The sequence below is a fragment of the Rhinopithecus roxellana genome, chromosome 5 (genome assembly GCF_007565055.1).
Source record: "Rhinopithecus roxellana isolate Shanxi Qingling chromosome 5, ASM756505v1, whole genome shotgun sequence".
Taxonomy (NCBI): Eukaryota; Metazoa; Chordata; class Mammalia; order Primates; family Cercopithecidae; genus Rhinopithecus; species Rhinopithecus roxellana.
This window is the reverse complement of record NC_044553.1, coordinates 149,149,727-149,167,297: the sequence shown is the minus strand read 5'-3', so window position 1 is coordinate 149,167,297 and position 17,571 is coordinate 149,149,727. Positions and strand designations below refer to the sequence as shown.

Below are 17,571 nucleotides of genomic sequence, written 5' to 3'. Positions count from 1 at the left end.
AAACTCTGAGACTTCCCTGTTTGGAGCAGTATTGATGTTTTAAAGCAAAAAGAGAAATGGGAAGGGGTGGGGCATGGATACATTTGCTTTATTTCCAATATAAGGAGAGAAAACTTGAGCAAGTTTTGATGTCTATGTTTTCTCCAAATTTGGGGCGAGGAGGGGGACTTTCATTTGTAGCTGAGAGTCCCATAAGTATGCCTTTTAGAAGCTTTTCCTGGACCCAGGCTCCTGTAGATAGACCTCTCAAACTCCATTTTAATTTGTGCTTTCATTTTTAGTTAATTTAGGAGTGCCGGCGCAGTGGCTCACACCTGTAATCCAAGCACTTTGGGAGGCCAAGGCGGGCATATCACCTGAGGTCAGGAGGTTGAGACCAGCCCAGTCAACATAGTGAAACCATGTCTCTACAAAAAATGCAAAATTAGCCAGGTATGGTGGTGCACGCCTGCAATCCCAGCTACTTGGGAGGCTGAGGCAGGAGAATCACTTGAACCCAGGAAGTAGAGGTTGCAGTGAGCCGAGGTCATGCCATTGCACTCCAGCCTAGGCAACAAGAGCAAAACTCTGTCTAACAACAATAAAAAGTTTAGGAGTCGAGGATCATGAGACCTTGGCTCTTACACTAGGTGTGCCACTGTGTGCAGCCCTGGGGAGGTCCTGTCTCCTCTCTGGGTCTTAGTTTCCATATCCATAAAGTAAGAATGGGATCAGATAATCTCAAAGGCCTCAAATTTCTCTGTGATTCTGTCAGTCTGTGGATCTAAAATGATGGCCCAAAATGTTTGAATAGCTTGCAGAGTTTTTTTATTGCTAAAAGTTAAGGAAGTGAAATATTTTGTATATATCATGTTTAAAAACAATCGGTTACACAACTGCAAGGAATTTGATTAACTGACTCGTGAAGTATACACAATGTGGAAGAGAAAGTCTCCCTGATGAACTGAAGGATCTATGTCATAAGAACTTTTAGGGTATGGCTGACCTGTCTATGAGGTAAATAATGATGGCAGTTCACTATGCTATTTGTTGTCTTTTAATAGTGATGAATTTTGGACGTAGACTTCAGGCTAAATTTGAGGGGTGTCTGATTATTTTATTTCTGCCCACTCCCCAATGGGATTTGGATGCAGAATCTTACCCTTGAATTCCAAAAATAGACTTTGGCTTTGCTGTGCTTGTGGTACTGTACAGCTGTCGCTACTGCACACCCTGTTTGTGTAATTGGGCTTTATGTACTAGGGAGGTAATTGCTAAATCCCTTTCTGATGCCAGAAAAGCTTCTCATTCCTGGAGCCCCTCAAAGATGGCTGATTTATGAAAAGCCGGAAAAAGAGACTGGAAAGGCATAAGCTCTTGTTACCAAAAGGAACCATTTTTGCAAGTGACATTTTGACTCACACTTAAATGATTAGGATGCCATTTAGAGTCTAATTATTGTTCTACCAAATATTTGTGGTATTAAATGAATGTTATCTGGGATTAGAGAGGTGGCAGTCATGTGATTACAGCAAATGGGGCTATCTTTCCTGGTAGAAATAATACCACTGCTAAATCCATCTTCTTTTCTTATGAGGGAGGTGATTTGGAGATGTCACCTGCTGTTTTGCGTGGGTGACTCAGGGATCTACAGCTCTGGACCGGCCCCACTTCCCTTCCTAGGCCCACCCTGCCATCCCTCTGCTGGACTCCAGAAGTGGAAAAAGGGCCAGAATCTAGCTCGTGCCACTCAAAGACTCCTATTCACACTGCCTTTGCCGTCCACTGGTATGCCCACCCTCATTCCCAGGGGTTCTCATTATCCCCTTCATCCGCCCTTCAGAACCCTGAAGATCTCCTCATGCTTTGTTTCATAAAAGCCAGCCCATTGATAGCCTTCAATGTGGGCCAGACACTCTTTTGAGCATTTCACATGTATTTCTGCATTTAACCCCGATTACAACCCCATGGCTGGGAGGGGGGAGCTTGAATTGAGATAGGCAGCCTGGCCCCAGAACCAGTGCTTTCACCATGTGACTGCTCTTTTTGTCCTCACACCCTGTGTGCTGGGCTTGGGTGATTAAAGCACTCTCTTATATGTCCCCCATGCATAGAACACCTGCCATCTTCTGAAAAGTCCATTTTCATCAATGCATCTTTTTCACTGGAACCATTATTAAAATGTGAATGCAGCTGGGTATGGTGGCTCAAGCCTGTAATCCCAGCACTTTGGGAGGCTGAGGTAGGCGGCTAACCTGAGGTCAGGAGTTCAAGACCAGCCTGGCCAACATGGTGAAACCCCGTCTCTACTAAAAATACAAAAAATTAGCCAGGCGTGGTGGCAGGCACTTGTAATCTCAGCTACTCGGGAGGCTGAGGCAGGAGAATCACTTGAACCCAGGAGGCGGAGGTTGCACTGAGCTGAGATTCTGCCACTACACTCCAGTCTGGGTGACAGAGCAAGACCCTGTCTCAGAATAAATAAATAAGCAAATAAATAAATATTTAAAAAATAAAAAATGTGAATGCTTTTATTTTATGTTCTCCATCTCCCCACAACATTAAAACTGCAATTTTTTATTCTGTCACATACACATATAATAGGGTTCTTAAAAAGGGATAGGAAACAGAACTGGGATGAGCAAACAGCCTAAGGGGCAAGGGTTGTGGATAGCAAATGCTCCCAGTGACAACCCACATTCCTTTTTACCATGGGTGTGTTTTTTTGGCAGGGAGTCTCCTTTTGTAGTTGAGGTACGGTTGACCTGAACTGCTTAGGGGTTTATGTAATCTTCATGTTTACGGAAACATAGGGGAGGACATGTTATATATCCAGGCGGCATGCTTGGCATCAGCATTTCAGGAGCATCTGAAGCTGTCTGGGCAGTTTTCCAAAGCTGGCGTGCCATCACTGTATCTCATAAGATGCCAGGAGCCCACTGGCAGGCAGCACCATCAGCTGTGATGCCAGAGCTCACACCCTTCTGAATTGGGGTGGAGGGCTAATTTGTAATTGACCCAGATTCCCTAACTCTCTTTAGGACACCGTCTTGGCTTGTTATTGGAGGTAGGTTGTTGTTATTACGAGAAAGAGGTCCAAACTAGGAGGGAACTGAGAGAGATGCTACCTGTAGAGGAAACACAGAACTCGTGTAATCTTTGTTGGTTGAGAACTTTGCGATGGGCTGGAGATGTGGCACCACTGGCTGTCGTGGTGCTGGTGGATATCGTGGGATCAATAAAGTTGATTGACACTTCTACTAGCTGGAAAGGTCTCCGTCCTTAGTAGCCTCAAGCAAGGGTCCCCATTAGCAGCAAAAAAAAAAAAAAAAAAAAAAAAAATATTGCTGAGTCTCTGAAATAGTTCAAGAAGTATGTGGCCTTTTTAGGGGCCTTTTATTTAGCTGTCCTTTGCTTTCTGCAGCATGAGTGGGCCTGATACGTGAAGTGTGAGTGGCACGATGTAATTAAAGTTTCAGAGGCAGTAGTGTTGTGGTGAAGAGCTCAGTCTCTGGAACCAGACCACTTCACTCCCATCTGGCTCCACCACCAACTCAGAGGCCCGTGTACTCCCTTAACACCTCTGCACCTCAGTTTCTTCACCTGCAAATGGACGATGATAAAGAGACCTGCCTTGTACTTTGCAGGGTCCTTAGGATCACCCAATGAGGCAATGCTTGTAAAGTAATTAAAATAGTGCCTGGCTACAGGGTAAATGTTACCACACTTGTTAAAGAAATGAAGAATAAGCATACATTCTGGTCCAGTTCTCTAAAGTTGTGCCCTATTCTCAAGGGTCTCAGATTGAATCCTTTTCTAAAATGAGGAAACATTTCATAAAGTTTTGTAAACATTTTGTAAAGATATTTATTTCTGATGTAATGCATTGTAAATTTGAGTTTTCGTACATTGAATCTGGGTAAAGTGATAGGTATGATACAATTTGTTGTATTTCCATTCCTAATATAAGAATGTTAAAATTTTTAAAAAGGAATAATAGCTAACCTTTGTTTAGCACTCACTAGCCTGTTTCTGAGGTGCTATTTCCTGTGGCATTGTATGTAGTAACTAACTTAATCTTAGTAACTCTCTACATTAATTACTGTCGTATTTCCCATTTTACAGTGAGGAATCTAGGCACACAGTGGTTAATTGCTTGCCCGAATTCACACACCCAATCTGTTGTGCACCTTGATTCTGTATTCCTAGCTGCCATTCAGGTTGTGTACTCCCTATTCTGAAGGGTTCTCAGGCAGAAGCTCTACAACTTGTTGGGGGCTGGAAGGTAGGGATTGTTACAGGAGGAACCTGAAGCGTTTGATTGGGCGTACCGTCAGGGCCTTGGCTGTAGGTGATGGAACCAGACTTGTTAAGCAGAAAAGGAACTTATCCATCTGCACTGCTAAGCTCACCAGTTCCACCAGAGGCTGAAGAAGAGACTGGAACAGATTCAGGGAGACAAAGGCCCTGCCCCAATTTGGGAGGCCCCAGCTCACTCAGGGCGCTTGGAACACTTGGAACACTTGGAACGAGTTCCAGAGGCCCCTTCCCTGCCTCCCTACCTGCAGATTCAGAGGCTGGCAGGAGCATGTGATTGGCTGTCTGCATGCCACGCGTGTGCCACATTCCTATCGCTTCTCTTTTTGGGAGTGCCTGCTCTTCCCCGCCGCCAAAATCAGAAGAGATTTGAAGTAACAGGCAGCCAGAATGACAAGTGCCCTCTCCTTTGGGGGCTTCAACTAGATGCTCCCCAAGTGATCTGCCAGCCACAGGATCCCGTGATTCTACTCCTGATGAGGACTGGGGCTGTTTTTCTTTCCTGTAGCACCTGGAACGCAGCTCTGTACCAATTAGGCCTCTGGTGAATGTGCTTCACAGAGTTTAATGAGACTGTTAGCCTTTGGCATGCAAGAAAAGAAGGGTGCACACTTATTTATAGCATCTAGCTTTTTGATTCAGAACAGACTGTTTCAGCTGCCGAGCTCCTTTTGTTGATCAGGAGAACAGTTGATATTTATTATTCCTCTTAGCAAAAGGAGGACAAAAAACCATTTAAACATTTAAATGTTTAAGTACTTAGTGTTTAAGTACTTACTAAGTATATTTAAGTACTTAGTGGTGATATCGCAACATATTGGTTGAGTAGGGCTGTTAGAACGATCCTCATTTTTGATTATCTACCATCTCTCCACATACCGGCTCCCGGTGCCTCATTTCAGCCACTGTGATCATTCTCATCTCCTCCTCTTCCATCATCCCTTATTCCCATCCCCAAGTCAGTTTCTAGGCACTGCTGGCTTTTCACTGCTTAGCATCCTCCATCACACTTGTCCTCCCCCACTTAGTCCCAGCCCATGCCTCCCAGACCTGGGTTAGGTCTCTCCCGCCACCCTGTCTTACCTACTTGATCTCAGCATGCTGCTTTCATTTCTCCCTTCCTGCTGTGCTCCTTAAAGGCACAGTGACACCTTCCTCAGTACAGCAAAGCAGCTAAGAGGGCCCTGGGTTCAGGTTCAGATTCCAGGTCTGCCGCTTGGTGTCCACACTAGTGAGGAGTGTATTCAGATGTAATTAACAAAACCAGCATGCAGTGGCTTAGCCAAAGCGGAGTTTATTTGGTTCACCCTCCAAGAAGCCTGCGAGAGGCTGGTGCAGTAGCTGCAGCACCTCATGGCATCAGGGCCACACACTTCCTTTCTGCTCAGTGTTCCTGGCCACCCTACTTCCAGCTTTGAAGGGGCAGGGCTGAGGGCAAAGTGGGTGCTGGCAGAGAATGCCCTGCTTTTAAAGGACTCCCCTGGAGGCCTCACCCAGCCCCTCCTGCCGATGTCTCATGGCGTAGGATGAGGCCCGCAGCCAGCCCTGAGCTGAACACATTGCCCACGTTCACCTTGCTTAAGGTCTTCGGATGCCCACCCTGTGCCATCGCCAAGCACTAGGTGCTTATTAATGCTTAGTACTTTACTTTTAAATGGAATATGTTTTTGTCAGAACAGCTTTTCACAGTAGACCAACTAGCATGATATTTACTGTGTGACCTCTGTATATGCCATTTAAAATTCTAGAATTCTTTTCTCTCCTCTCCCACCACCTCACTTTACCTTTACCCATTTATCACCTTCACTGCAGCTCCTTGTCTCCAGGTCCCCAGCTCCCTGCCCTCCCTCCTTGACTGTCCATGAATCCTGAGCATCCCATCATTTTCCTCTGCTCCTGCACTGGCCACCTAGCAGCACGAAAGAAGGTGGCAACACAGTGCTGCAGGCTCCACTGCGTGCTCGCACCAGTCTCTGAGCTGACCCTGCTGTGAGCCTTCTGTCCCCTTTGGTGGAAGGGGCTTTTGTTGTTGTTTAAACCTTTTTCTATTTTTTGCATTTTTTTTCTTTTTCTGCCCTTTTCTTTTCTTCTTTTTGACAGGGTCATCTTGCTCTGTTGCCCAGGCTGGAGTGCAGTGGTGCGATCACAGCTCGCCACAGCCTCAGCCTCCTGGTCTCAAGCTATTCTGCCTCCTCAGCCTCCTGAGTAACTGGGACTACAAGTGTGCGCTACCACACCCAGCTAATTTTTTTTACTTTTTTTGTAGAGACGGGGTCTCACTATGTTGCCTCAGCTGGTCTCGAACTCCTGGCCTCCAGTGATCCTCTTGCCTCAGCCTCCCTAAGTGCTGGGATTACAGGTGTGAGCCACTGCGCCCAGCCGCCTCTGTTCTTTTTAAAACCTCCTGCCACTATTCTTTTCTTTTCCTCCTAGCACCCACCTCATTCCATCTTTACAGAGAAAACTGGCTGGGCCCGACAGGGCCTGCCATTCTCTCCTCCTTATCTGGAGGATCTTGCCTCCCTAAGAGAAGTCCTCTCAGCAGGAATACGTTTGTTCCGGGGACCTGGCTCCCTCTAGTCTTCTGGGACCTAATTTATCTCCCCAGGGTCTTCACTCTGCATGCTCGTTCTGCTCATGGTAGCGAGAGGCTTGAGTTGCCTGTATGAAAAATTAAGCACATAGATGAAGAGCCCTTCTTCACCCCACACATCCTTCCTTCATGCCTCATCTCCATCTTTTCTTTGCTTATTGGTCCCCATGGCCTATGTTCTCCCCCATGTCCCCCAAAGCCACACTTGCAGAGCTCGTCACCCAGTCGATTCGGGTGGTTTCTTGGCCTCTGTTGCCGCTGGCCCCACTGGCCCCTTCCCAGGGCCCTCTCTGTGTCGTGACACTGCTGTCCCAGCTCCCTTCTTTGCCCTCCTTTCCAGATCCTTTTGCTCTCCCTTTCCGCAGTCTGACCCTGCTGCCTTCTCTCTGAATACTCTTCTGGACTGATCTGATCTCTTCCAGTCACTTCAGCGCTTTTCTCAAATGTTTGTCTTCTGTTAGATCTTTCTCTTGAGGTCCCAGAATGTCTCTGGTAAATTACCTCATGATGCCTCGAACTCAGTATTTCCCATGCCAAACTCGTTCTTGACAGCTTCCTTCCCCATTCTCCCTTTCTCCTAAAACAAACCAAAACAAAAAAACCCACAAAAACCTCCCCTTCTCTCCCCCTCTCTCAAACACATACACTCACTCACTCACTCACACTCGTGCATATACAAGGGCCTTCTGTGGCATGGATTTTCCCCCAGGTATGTGCGCCAGAAACTTTGGGCACATCCTATGCCTCCCCAGTCCCCACATGCTTCCACAGGTGACCCATCCTTGCTGATCTGACCTTGGACACATTTCTTGATTCTGAAGCCCCTGGACCATTCTGTCCACTTTGTTCCTGGCCTGCCTCCATCAAGGTCTTCCTCCTCACCCCACTCATCCCAGTCCCTCACGATCTTCCTAAAGCTCTAACGTCATCACGTCACCCTGTGCAGGGACCAGAGGCTCCTCGCTGACTGAGAGGGAAGTCCGTTTGTAGATTACTCACCACGGCAGGCAATGCACCAGTACTGAGAAGAGAAAGAAGTTGTGGTTTCTGTCTTTGATGGCTTCTCATAGTGGAGCTGGGCTGGGGAAGGCCCAGCTCAGTTTCTGTTCTCCCTGATGCCATTCCTGATTCCTGGGATCACTTCACCACAGTCCTGTTTCTCGCCCTTGGGGCACTCCTGAGTTTGGCTTTGTATTTGTGTTGTTGATGTATTTGCTTCTTTTCCTGTGCCAGATACAAAGCTACTCAAGGGCAGGGATTGTCACAACTTTGGTCAATTGTGGGTTGTCCTGGCCACCAGCATGGTGCATTATCCTGTGTGGGGACTCTGTAGGAGCCCTTTGGTGGAGGATTATGTTTTAAGCTTTCCAGGGAAGCAGATTTGATGGGACTTACCTTAGCGTGCATAGACACAAACCCACACTTGGACAGTTGCGGCGCCAGCGATTCTCAGATGTCTGCTTTGTTTTTCTTTCCCACCCAGTGCCTGGAGAGAGCCATGAAGTTTGCCTTTGAGGAGTTCCACCTGTGGTACCAGTTTGCTCTGTCCCTGATGGCTGCTGGAAAAGTGAGTCCCCTTTGTGATGGGCAGTTTTTTATGCCTATCCTATTAAGGCCAAAGAGATGAATGTCATTGAATTGCACGGAATGATAGACTTTATGGAAGTCTTTCGAGCCGCTCTGGGAAACTATCCTGGTCCATTCTCAGTGAACAATCAGATTTAATTGTCTGGGAAGCCAAGATGGACTTATCACTGAGAAGAAAAATTCTGAAATATTTGTCTCTTTCTAGTCATTGTGACTTCATCAGGTGTCATGGGCATGGCTTAAACTAGAGCTAATTTTTTACACTCAACCGAGACTGAAGCTATTTCCTGGCGGGGAAACCTGTTGGTTTTCTTGAGCAATGTGTTATATTAGTCAGTACATGATACTGAATGAAAATGTGGGCTGAGGGAGTCCAACGGCAGGATGGAAGGTTGGTGCTGCTTTCCCAGCTGAGTGACCCAGGCAAGTTACTGAGTAGCTCAGTTTCCTCGGTAGAATGGAGTAAGAACAGCACCCACTCCGTAGATGTGTTATCAGGGGAATGAGATGCTACGCCGTAGGTGTTTAGAGGTGCGTTCCTTGCTGTGTATACACTCAACAGAGGTCATAGCTATTGTATTTCTTGTTAATTTGGGCCATTTAGCGAATGAAGCCTGAGATAGAAGATTATTTGAGCTAAGTGAATTCAGAAATTTAGTATTCTGTGCCTTCAACTGGATATTTATCTTTTATAGGAACAAATTTCCACCATCTTTACATTTTTCTTAATTTTCCAATAGCTACACAAGTATGGGACGAAATCCAGGTGGCACCAGGGAAGCATTCCTGCTGGCTTTTAACCCAGCATACTCCCCAGTCCCTCAGAAGCCACAGGCTTGGGTTTTCACATGCCCCAGGCCCCCGCTTGCTTGGGTTTAAAGTTGGAAAAGCCCACGAGGAGGCCACCCTGACCAAAACCCCCTCTGAGAAGGCTGTCATATTCGATTCTGTCAAACGCTTTGAGTTTCACAGAAATAATCTTCTCTTGCCAAGTCTGCCCGTGCCGTGAAGGTGCTGAAAGAGTGTATCCGCCTGAAGCCGGATGACGCCACCATCCCTCTCCTCGCTGCCAAGCTCTGCATGGGCTCCCTGCACTGGGTGAGTAGGGGTGCCCCCCTCCCCGCTCCTGCAGAGGACTCCAGGCCAGTCCTGCCCATTTTTTTCATGTTGAGGCACAGAGAGAAAGCGAGGGTGATTCATCCGCTACGCAACGACAAGATACAAGACCGTGTAGAGCCACGGAGCCTGGGCCTGTGCCCCTGGCCTCCTCAGGCCTCATCCACCCCCACCCAAGCACTGAGGAGTACTCTGGGGTACTCCAGGGGTTTTTTCCTATGGGATTGTGCTCCAGGAATAATGATAATAAGATAGAACTATAATTCATACTCCCATACATCTTGCTTTATTCAAGCAATGTGGGACTGAGAAGAGACACGTGACTGAATTAGCATCCCTGGCTGAGCCTGGTTTGTTTTTGCTTTTGTTTTTGCTTTTGAGACAGGGTCTTGCTCTGTCACCGAGGCTGGAGTGCACGATCGCTCACTGCAGCCTCAACCTTTTGGGCTCGAGTCATCCTTTCACCTTAGCCTTCTGAGTAGCTGGGACTATAGGTGTGCTCCACTGCACCTGGCTAATTTTTGTGTTTTTTGTAGAGACAAGGTCTCACTCTGTTGCCTAGGCTGGGAGCCTGGGACTTTCTAAAGAGCAAGGAGTCACCCTAAATTTCAGCTCATATGTTAAATTCAACTGTCTTCATTTCTCTTCCTTCACATACACATTTTTCTTCAAATATTCTTGTTCAAATTTGAATTTGGCAATAGCCTGATTTGTAACAATTCTAGTACCTCAAAAAATACATCATTTGAGTAGAAAATAGAAAACTCAGTCTAATTGCCGAGATGGTGGTATAGATAATTGCCACATACGATAGAGTTCTAATTTCTTTTCTTTAACTTCGTGTCAACATTAGCAATAAAAACGATTTGCTCAAAAAAGACCAAAGCGTCTTACAAGCTCAGGTTGTTCACCCTTATATCCTTGCTCTTTGGTTTTTTTCCACATATTCTCACCCAGTAGGAGAAAAGTAAGCCTAGTGAAGAGTGTTCCAGTTTAGTTCCATTTTGCTTGGGAAAATGTAGAAGAGATGTTTTGAAAGCACAGGCTCTCACCTGAAACGCACAGCTGTGAAGGCGTAGTGTGGTCATGTGGGTTTTGACAGTTTGGGGCTGTGAGCAGACAAGGGGATGGCGCAGGCGCTCCAGGAGTGGGCAGGCGGAGGAGTGGACACAACTTTTGCATTTGGAACATGCCAATTCCCAGCAGTGACTACTGCCCTCCTCCCAGCTCTGGCTTTATTTATTACTGTAACATATACATCTTGAAATGCCTTAAATAGACCTCTTTTTTTTTTTTTGAGACGGAGTCTCGCTCTGTTGCCCAGGCTGGAGTGCAGTGGTGTGATCTCGGCTCACTGCAAGCTCCTCCTCTCGGGTTCATGCCATTCTCCTGCCTCAGCCTCCCGAGTAGCTGGGACTACAGGCGCCCACGACCACGCCTGGCTAATTTTTTGTATTTTTAGTAGAGACACGGTTTCACCGTGTTAGCCAGGATGGGCTCGATCTCCTGACCTTGTGATCCACCCGCCTCGGCCTCCCAAAGTGCTGGGATTCCAGGCGTGAGTCCCTGTGCCTGGCCAGACCTCTTTTAAAAAAAAAAAAAAAAATATATATATATATATATATATGAGTAACAAATCTTTTCTGTATATTTTTTCTTGCATTTTTATTATTAAAATTTCTAAACACCACAAAACTCAAGACTATATGAACTCCAGTGTCTCATCACCCAACTCAATATCATCAACGTTTGCCATACTTTGAAGGAACAAATCTTACTATTTTTGCCTGTAATGAATTGTGCACCAGGTCTTATTGTGGGTGTAGTTTACAGGTGCACAATTTCTCATTGGAATCTCATTGGAATCTCATTGGAATCACACAAGGTACATGTGTTGAGGTTTGTAAAATAAGTGGATGGAGTTTTGAAATTTATAACAGTTCATGGCAAAGAGAATCCAAGCCTAAATGGATTCTTTATATCGTGGGGGGGAAAAAGAAAGGCTCAAACATAAAACATTCCAAGAACTTTATTCTTTACAAATATATTCAGTTCAGCTTCTGAATATCTAGCACAACTTCATTATAGAACCAATCAGTAAAAAATAAAGATAAAAAAGATAGACCCCCACCAAATATGAAAGCAACTTTGGAAAAGAAGGCAAATAAGCAGTAAGGAAAACTTTAAAGAGAAAAAGCAAGATAGGAATCCTGCGAACTGTTAGAGAGGCTCAAGAAAACAGAACCACCAGAGTGGGATTGGGAGATTTGGGAGTCATTTTCAAAGTGACTCATCAGAAATCCAATTTTGGCAGCAGATGCTTATGGGAACTCATGTTAGAAATTCTGCAGGTTGTTGTTGTTTTTAACTTGTCTCATTTTTTAGTTGGAAGAGGCTGAAAAGTTTGCCAAAACTGTCGTTGATGTGGGAGAGAAAACGTCAGAGTTCAAGGCCAAAGGCTACTTAGCTCTGGGGCTCACGTACAGTCTGCAGGCCACTGACGGTGAGTGACGTCCCACCCCCAGAGCCGCTGAGCTGCAGGGCTGGACTGCCTAAGTCTACACTGCAGGATTCCCACAGTCCCCTTCTGTCTCAGGAGGGTGCAGAAGCTAGGGCATTCTGCTGTGCCATTCAGTGGGGCCCCTGGTGCTGCTGTCTTCTTTGTTTGGTCTCATGGGAGAATGGGAGGGCAGGGAGGAAGGCCCTGTGCCAGGGCTCCCAGGCCTCATATTCAGGTACATTATGCTGGTGGTGCACTGGGCACCTCGCTGGGCTTTGCAGGATGATTCACCCACCCAGCCTTGCACCTGCCCCTGTCCTACCACTTGGTCTGGGCTGTCCTGTGTGAAGGGATGCTGGATCTTAGGTACAGGAATGTGGAAGAGTCGGCCAGACACTTCCAGGAAGCTTTCCTTGACTGCTCAGGAAATGCCCCTTCTCCATTTGCACATTTTAATTTGTAGATGCGTACATGTGCAGTGCAGCAGCTCACAAGACCCCTAGGGGTCTTGGAAACAGTGATTTTGGATGTGCTTAGAGTTCTAATGGATGGGATTCTAGCTAAGAAAAAATCTTGTATACTTAAGTTTTCAGTGATATTTGCAGAAAGTTTAACAAACTTTTCCTGAACTATTACTATTCTTTTATCATGTTGTTGTTAAATGTAACACAAATGCAAAACAAAAATCTCAGAAACAAATGGATAATTTTAATGAATTTGAATTAGTATAAGGCAAAATATCTTGTAACCGTTAGCCTGCTCAGAAGCTAGAACCTTGCCAGCCACATGGGGAGCCCTCCATGTGCCCCTCCCAATCACAAACCCCCTTCTCTCCCTTAAGAGGAAATACTATCCTGACGTTTACAATACTTCCTTTTTTTCTTTATGGTTTTGTTGTAATTTATTTTACAAAGTACTCCAAATTCTTTGCCCTAAAATATCAAAGGTCCTGGGGAAGTTTTGCATATTAATTGCTTTTCAATATGGATTACTTGCTAATTTTCCATATACACATGATACATTGGCAATGCCCAGCACATAGCTTTTGATATAGTAGACTTTGAGTGAAGGGCAAATTTAATGCCACATATTAACCTATGTAAATTCTTAGTTCAGACTTTACGCCTCATTACTCCTACAACTTTGAGAGAGTTGCTTGACCCTGTGGGGCTTCCTCTTCCATTCATGGGTCAGATGGGGCCTTTTGAGGTTCTCTCTAGCTGGGTCACTGCTGTTCTAAGTTACGTTAGCCATGGTCTCCAGCCACATTGACCCCCTGGCAGCCTTTCACTGCTCTCAGTCTCATGCCAGGCTGGGAGGTGCCATGTTGGAGGCGTTAGGTAACAGCCTCTTGCAGTTCCAACCATAAACAGTTTCCTCCAGGACTTTTTCTCTTGCCGTAGTAAAAAGTACCTTTTTCATTCCTAGCCAGGCAAAAGGGCCATTTCTCACGTGCTCTGCACAGGGCAAGTGTTGACTCACAGCCAGGTAGCCTCACACTTTTGAGCTAATTTTCCATGATCAGTGTTGGGTTTGCCTACTCCATCCCTTGTGTTCACTTGAAGGTGTTAAAATCCTGGCCATTGCCCAGTGTGAACCAAGCTGGCCTTTCAAGGCAGCAAGCTAGTGTCGGTGGCCCAGCACTGCAGCTTGTCAGTGGCAGAAGGAACTCTGAAGGCTGTCAAAATCAACACTGCTGGCGCTTGCATCCCTCCCACCCCACCCTCATGGAGTTTGTCTTTCCCCTGAGTTACATGCCTGCACTTGAGAGGGCAGTCATGCTCCTTCTGGAGTTCCCAACTGGTCTTTTGCAAATGGCCCCCATATGCCTGGGAGTACCAAGAGTGACCACCCAACTCACACTGCCCCCTTGGCATTGTTCCACAGTCACACCCAATGAGTGCAAGCACTCAGGGGTAGCTCTGTTTCCTATCTTCTCCAGGGCCTGGTGCAGGACTGGGCACATAGGCACTCAGACATGGTTGCTTTTCATCCAGTTGAATGCACAAGTTTTGTGATGGGTTTTGTATTTGTCAAAAACTCCCTGATCTCCCATGCCACTGACTAATTGAACCCTTTTCTTAGCTTCTTTGCGAGGGATGCAGGAGGTCCTACAGAGAAAGGCGCTTCTTGCATTTCAGAGGTGAGTGGGAGTTCATCTTTTCACTCGGCTGTACATAATGACACCAAAGTATGATGAGTATAAAAAGAAGAGATATTTATAAAGATTATGTAAACAGTGTTTTACCCCTGAGAGTCTTTCGTCCTGAGCACTGAACACACAGCGTGCAAACCCTGCTACGTCACTTGTTGCTATATCAATCTGCACTCTTAATCTGTTTATCCATTTGGGCACATTTTATTCATTCCTAATGAAGTGAGTTCACCTCGAAAAAGATAGATACTTTGTATGCCGAGGGAGATGAGTCCTTTATTAAAGACATTTGTCATCATCTACAGAAGAGATTATTCTTTTCTAGCTTTTTTTTTTTTTTTAACATGTTAAGCTGCAGGTTTTTGTATTAAGGAATGAGAAGGCCGATTCCAGGAAGTCTCTGAAATACTGAGTGAAGACAGTGAGCCCCAAACTCCCCGCCCCCACCTTGTTCCATAACACTTTGTGCTTCTCTCTGTCATTGTGCCTCTCAGGAAATTAGGAGAAGGCCTTGCAATTGTAAAATGCTCAAGCATCACAGTGTGCCTTCACATCCCTTATTTAATTTGTTGCTCACCACACACAATTAAGGAAGACAGACAGACAATATGTCCCTTGCAGGTCAGGGACTGAGGCACAGGAGTTACAGGAGCTGCCGGTCCCGCAGCTGTTGAAGTCAGTATGCGGTCAGGGTCTCCTGACTCTTACCCAGTTTCTCCTGCCCCACCATACTACATTGCCCTCATTTTGTTCTCATTACAGGTATAATCAGAAAAATGAAATTATCTGGAAGTATAGCCCCATAATGTGAAATCTAGAATTGGTATTGATACTGTCACTTTAAATATATCTGAGTTCTGATTTCTTGGAATTGTATTAGAAACTTAGATACTTACATGAACATTTCATGAGGCCTTCCTAATACCTGACAAGCTTTGTTAGACTCTTTCCTTAGAACAGGGGCTGCCTACCGATTTATCATGGTGTCCATGTGCCTTTTTTCATGAAATCATGATCACTGGTTTCGGTGAGTCTGAAACTCTTCCGTCTCATTTCTGTTTCCTAGCAGCCTTGCCGGTAGCTACTTCAGGTTGCCAGCCCCAGTCTGGGTAATGATAAAAAGTACCAACTGACATCTGCAAACAGATCTCCTGTCTCTGTGCTAAGCTTTTGTTGATGTTCTTCAGCACGGAGTGTGGAAAGCATTTCCATTTCAAATGATTTGGAGTTTTAAATTCTCCAGTCCTAGTTTGTAAAACCCACACATGGATGCTTAAGAAAGTGGTCATTACATCTGTTTCACTTTTCTTAAATCAGCACATCTTACTGGCTCTCTAAAAACAGCCACAGTGGTGGTCTGCCTTGAGCTGCCAGTATAACTTCATGTTATGTAACAGCTGCTCCATTGGCCCGAATTCTTTTTTGTTAGTCTTTTGCTTAAGTTTAAATTCAAAGAGATTTTTAAAATATTAGTTCATATGGGAATAAAGAGTAATAAAATCCCACTAACCTAACTGATGATATTGCAGAAGGCTAACCTAAATTAGAAGTTGTGTGAAATATAGAATGTTTTTCAAAGGAATGTTTTTCATTTTGTTTCAAGTACACAGTAACTAGGACTATTCTAGTGAATTGCAATCCTAACAAAAATCTTTAAGGGAAAGATTTTAAGTAAATAAAAATGGTTTGTATTACTTCTTAAATGTAAATGGATAATTTAAAACTACTTTGATGAGAAGTACTTTCTCTACTATGTATTTTAAATATCCTCCCCACAATTCTGTTTATACTAATGTTTTGCATTTTTTGTTTAAAAAGAAAACACAATTCAAGAAGGGATGGGGTTGCAGATATAGCACAAGAAAGTTAACTCTTAATTATGACTGGAACCATAATTCAGAAATGTTTGTTCTCTAGTGGATCCAAAGAGGTGATTTTTGAAGACATCCAGGTTGGGCGGCTGCATCTGAATGTGAGACCCTCAGCTGTTCCTACACTCATAAGCTCAACCCAAGCAGCTGAACCAATTCATTTGCCCTGTACAAAAGTATAGTGAAGAAGAACACAATATTGTTTGCAAAGCTTCTGAAGATGCTGAATTGATCTGAGTTGCTTCTTCTGCAGGCTCTCACATCCTACTGAGAAAAGCAATCCTGAAAACAGTTGAGAGCGCCTTTCATTGCATGGCCCACAGTATACATAAAGCCTGGTGCTCCAGGAGGCAGGGGTGGCATGGTAGCGTTTGTGTTTATCACTCATTGTGGCATAGGGTACACAATCTTGCTTTGTTTTCCCCTTTCTCTCCTAACTTGAGTTTAAGTGTGGTATGATTTGTGCATATAGGGTGATGAGCCATCCCAATCTCTTGAGGACTGAGTGGTTTCCCAGAATATGGGACTTTCAATCCTAAAATCAGGAACATCCTGGACAAACCAGGACAAGTTTGTCACCCTCTGTGTGTAACTAACGGGAGATTCCTGAGCAATAGATTTAACCAGGGTTTGCACTTTTAAAAAAACTTAATGCATGAATCCAGTGGCCCCTGTAATCAGACTGAAGGGGAATTCAAGAGAATTGGCTAAACAAGGCAGCAAGGTGACAGTGTACAAAGAACGGGCTTTGCAATCACGTGCTTTCCACTCCACTTCTGGCTTTCTCTCATTTGCTGGCTGTTTTTGGATAAGAAGCTTAATAGTTGATAACTTCACAAATTGTATTTATTATTGTTACAAGATATGTGCCTTATGGACTAGGGTCAACATTGATCAGCCTTCTCTATATTCTTGGTTTAGCTCTGGAGAATGTTGGAAATGGAATCTAGGAGAGCCCTGGGGTAGATGCTACAACATCCTTGGGTTCTAGCCAGGTGATCTGGGAAGCCCATGCGACCATGTGATGCTTTCCAGTAGCAGCCCAGCATGCCTATCTCTGGGCACTGCTCCCACTGCACTGTCATGATGGTCATTTTGGGTCTCTCCCTCTGGAGTGGGGGTGGGAGCTCATCAAGGAAAGGCACTAGCATGATTCATCTCCATGCTCCCCAGAAGTTAGCATAGGGCCTGGTGTCATATTGTAAATACTGCATAATGTGGATGGATGGATGGATGGATGGATGGTGGATGGGTGGGTGGGTGGATGGATGGTTGGATGGTGGATGGATGGATAGGTGGATGGATGGGTGGGTGGATGGATGGTTGGATGGTGGATGGATGGGTGGGTGGATGGATGGTTGGATGGTGGATGGATGGATGTATGGATGGATGGATGGTGGATGGATGGGTGGGTGGATGGATGGTTGGATGGTGGATGGATGGGTGGGTGGAT

General features: G+C 45.3%; 1 protein-coding gene across 1 annotated transcript in view; it reads left to right on the top strand.

The window, feature by feature from the left end:
* TTC7B (tetratricopeptide repeat domain 7B) overlaps nucleotides 1-17,571 on the top strand; it is a 275,587-nt gene that overhangs the window by 145,728 nt on the left and 112,288 nt on the right. The window contains 4 exon segments of the mRNA XM_030931410.1: nucleotides 8,373-8,456; nucleotides 9,470-9,574; nucleotides 11,978-12,095; nucleotides 14,178-14,235. Coding sequence (XP_030787270.1) covers nucleotides 8,373-8,456; nucleotides 9,470-9,574; nucleotides 11,978-12,095; nucleotides 14,178-14,235 — 365 coding nt within the window.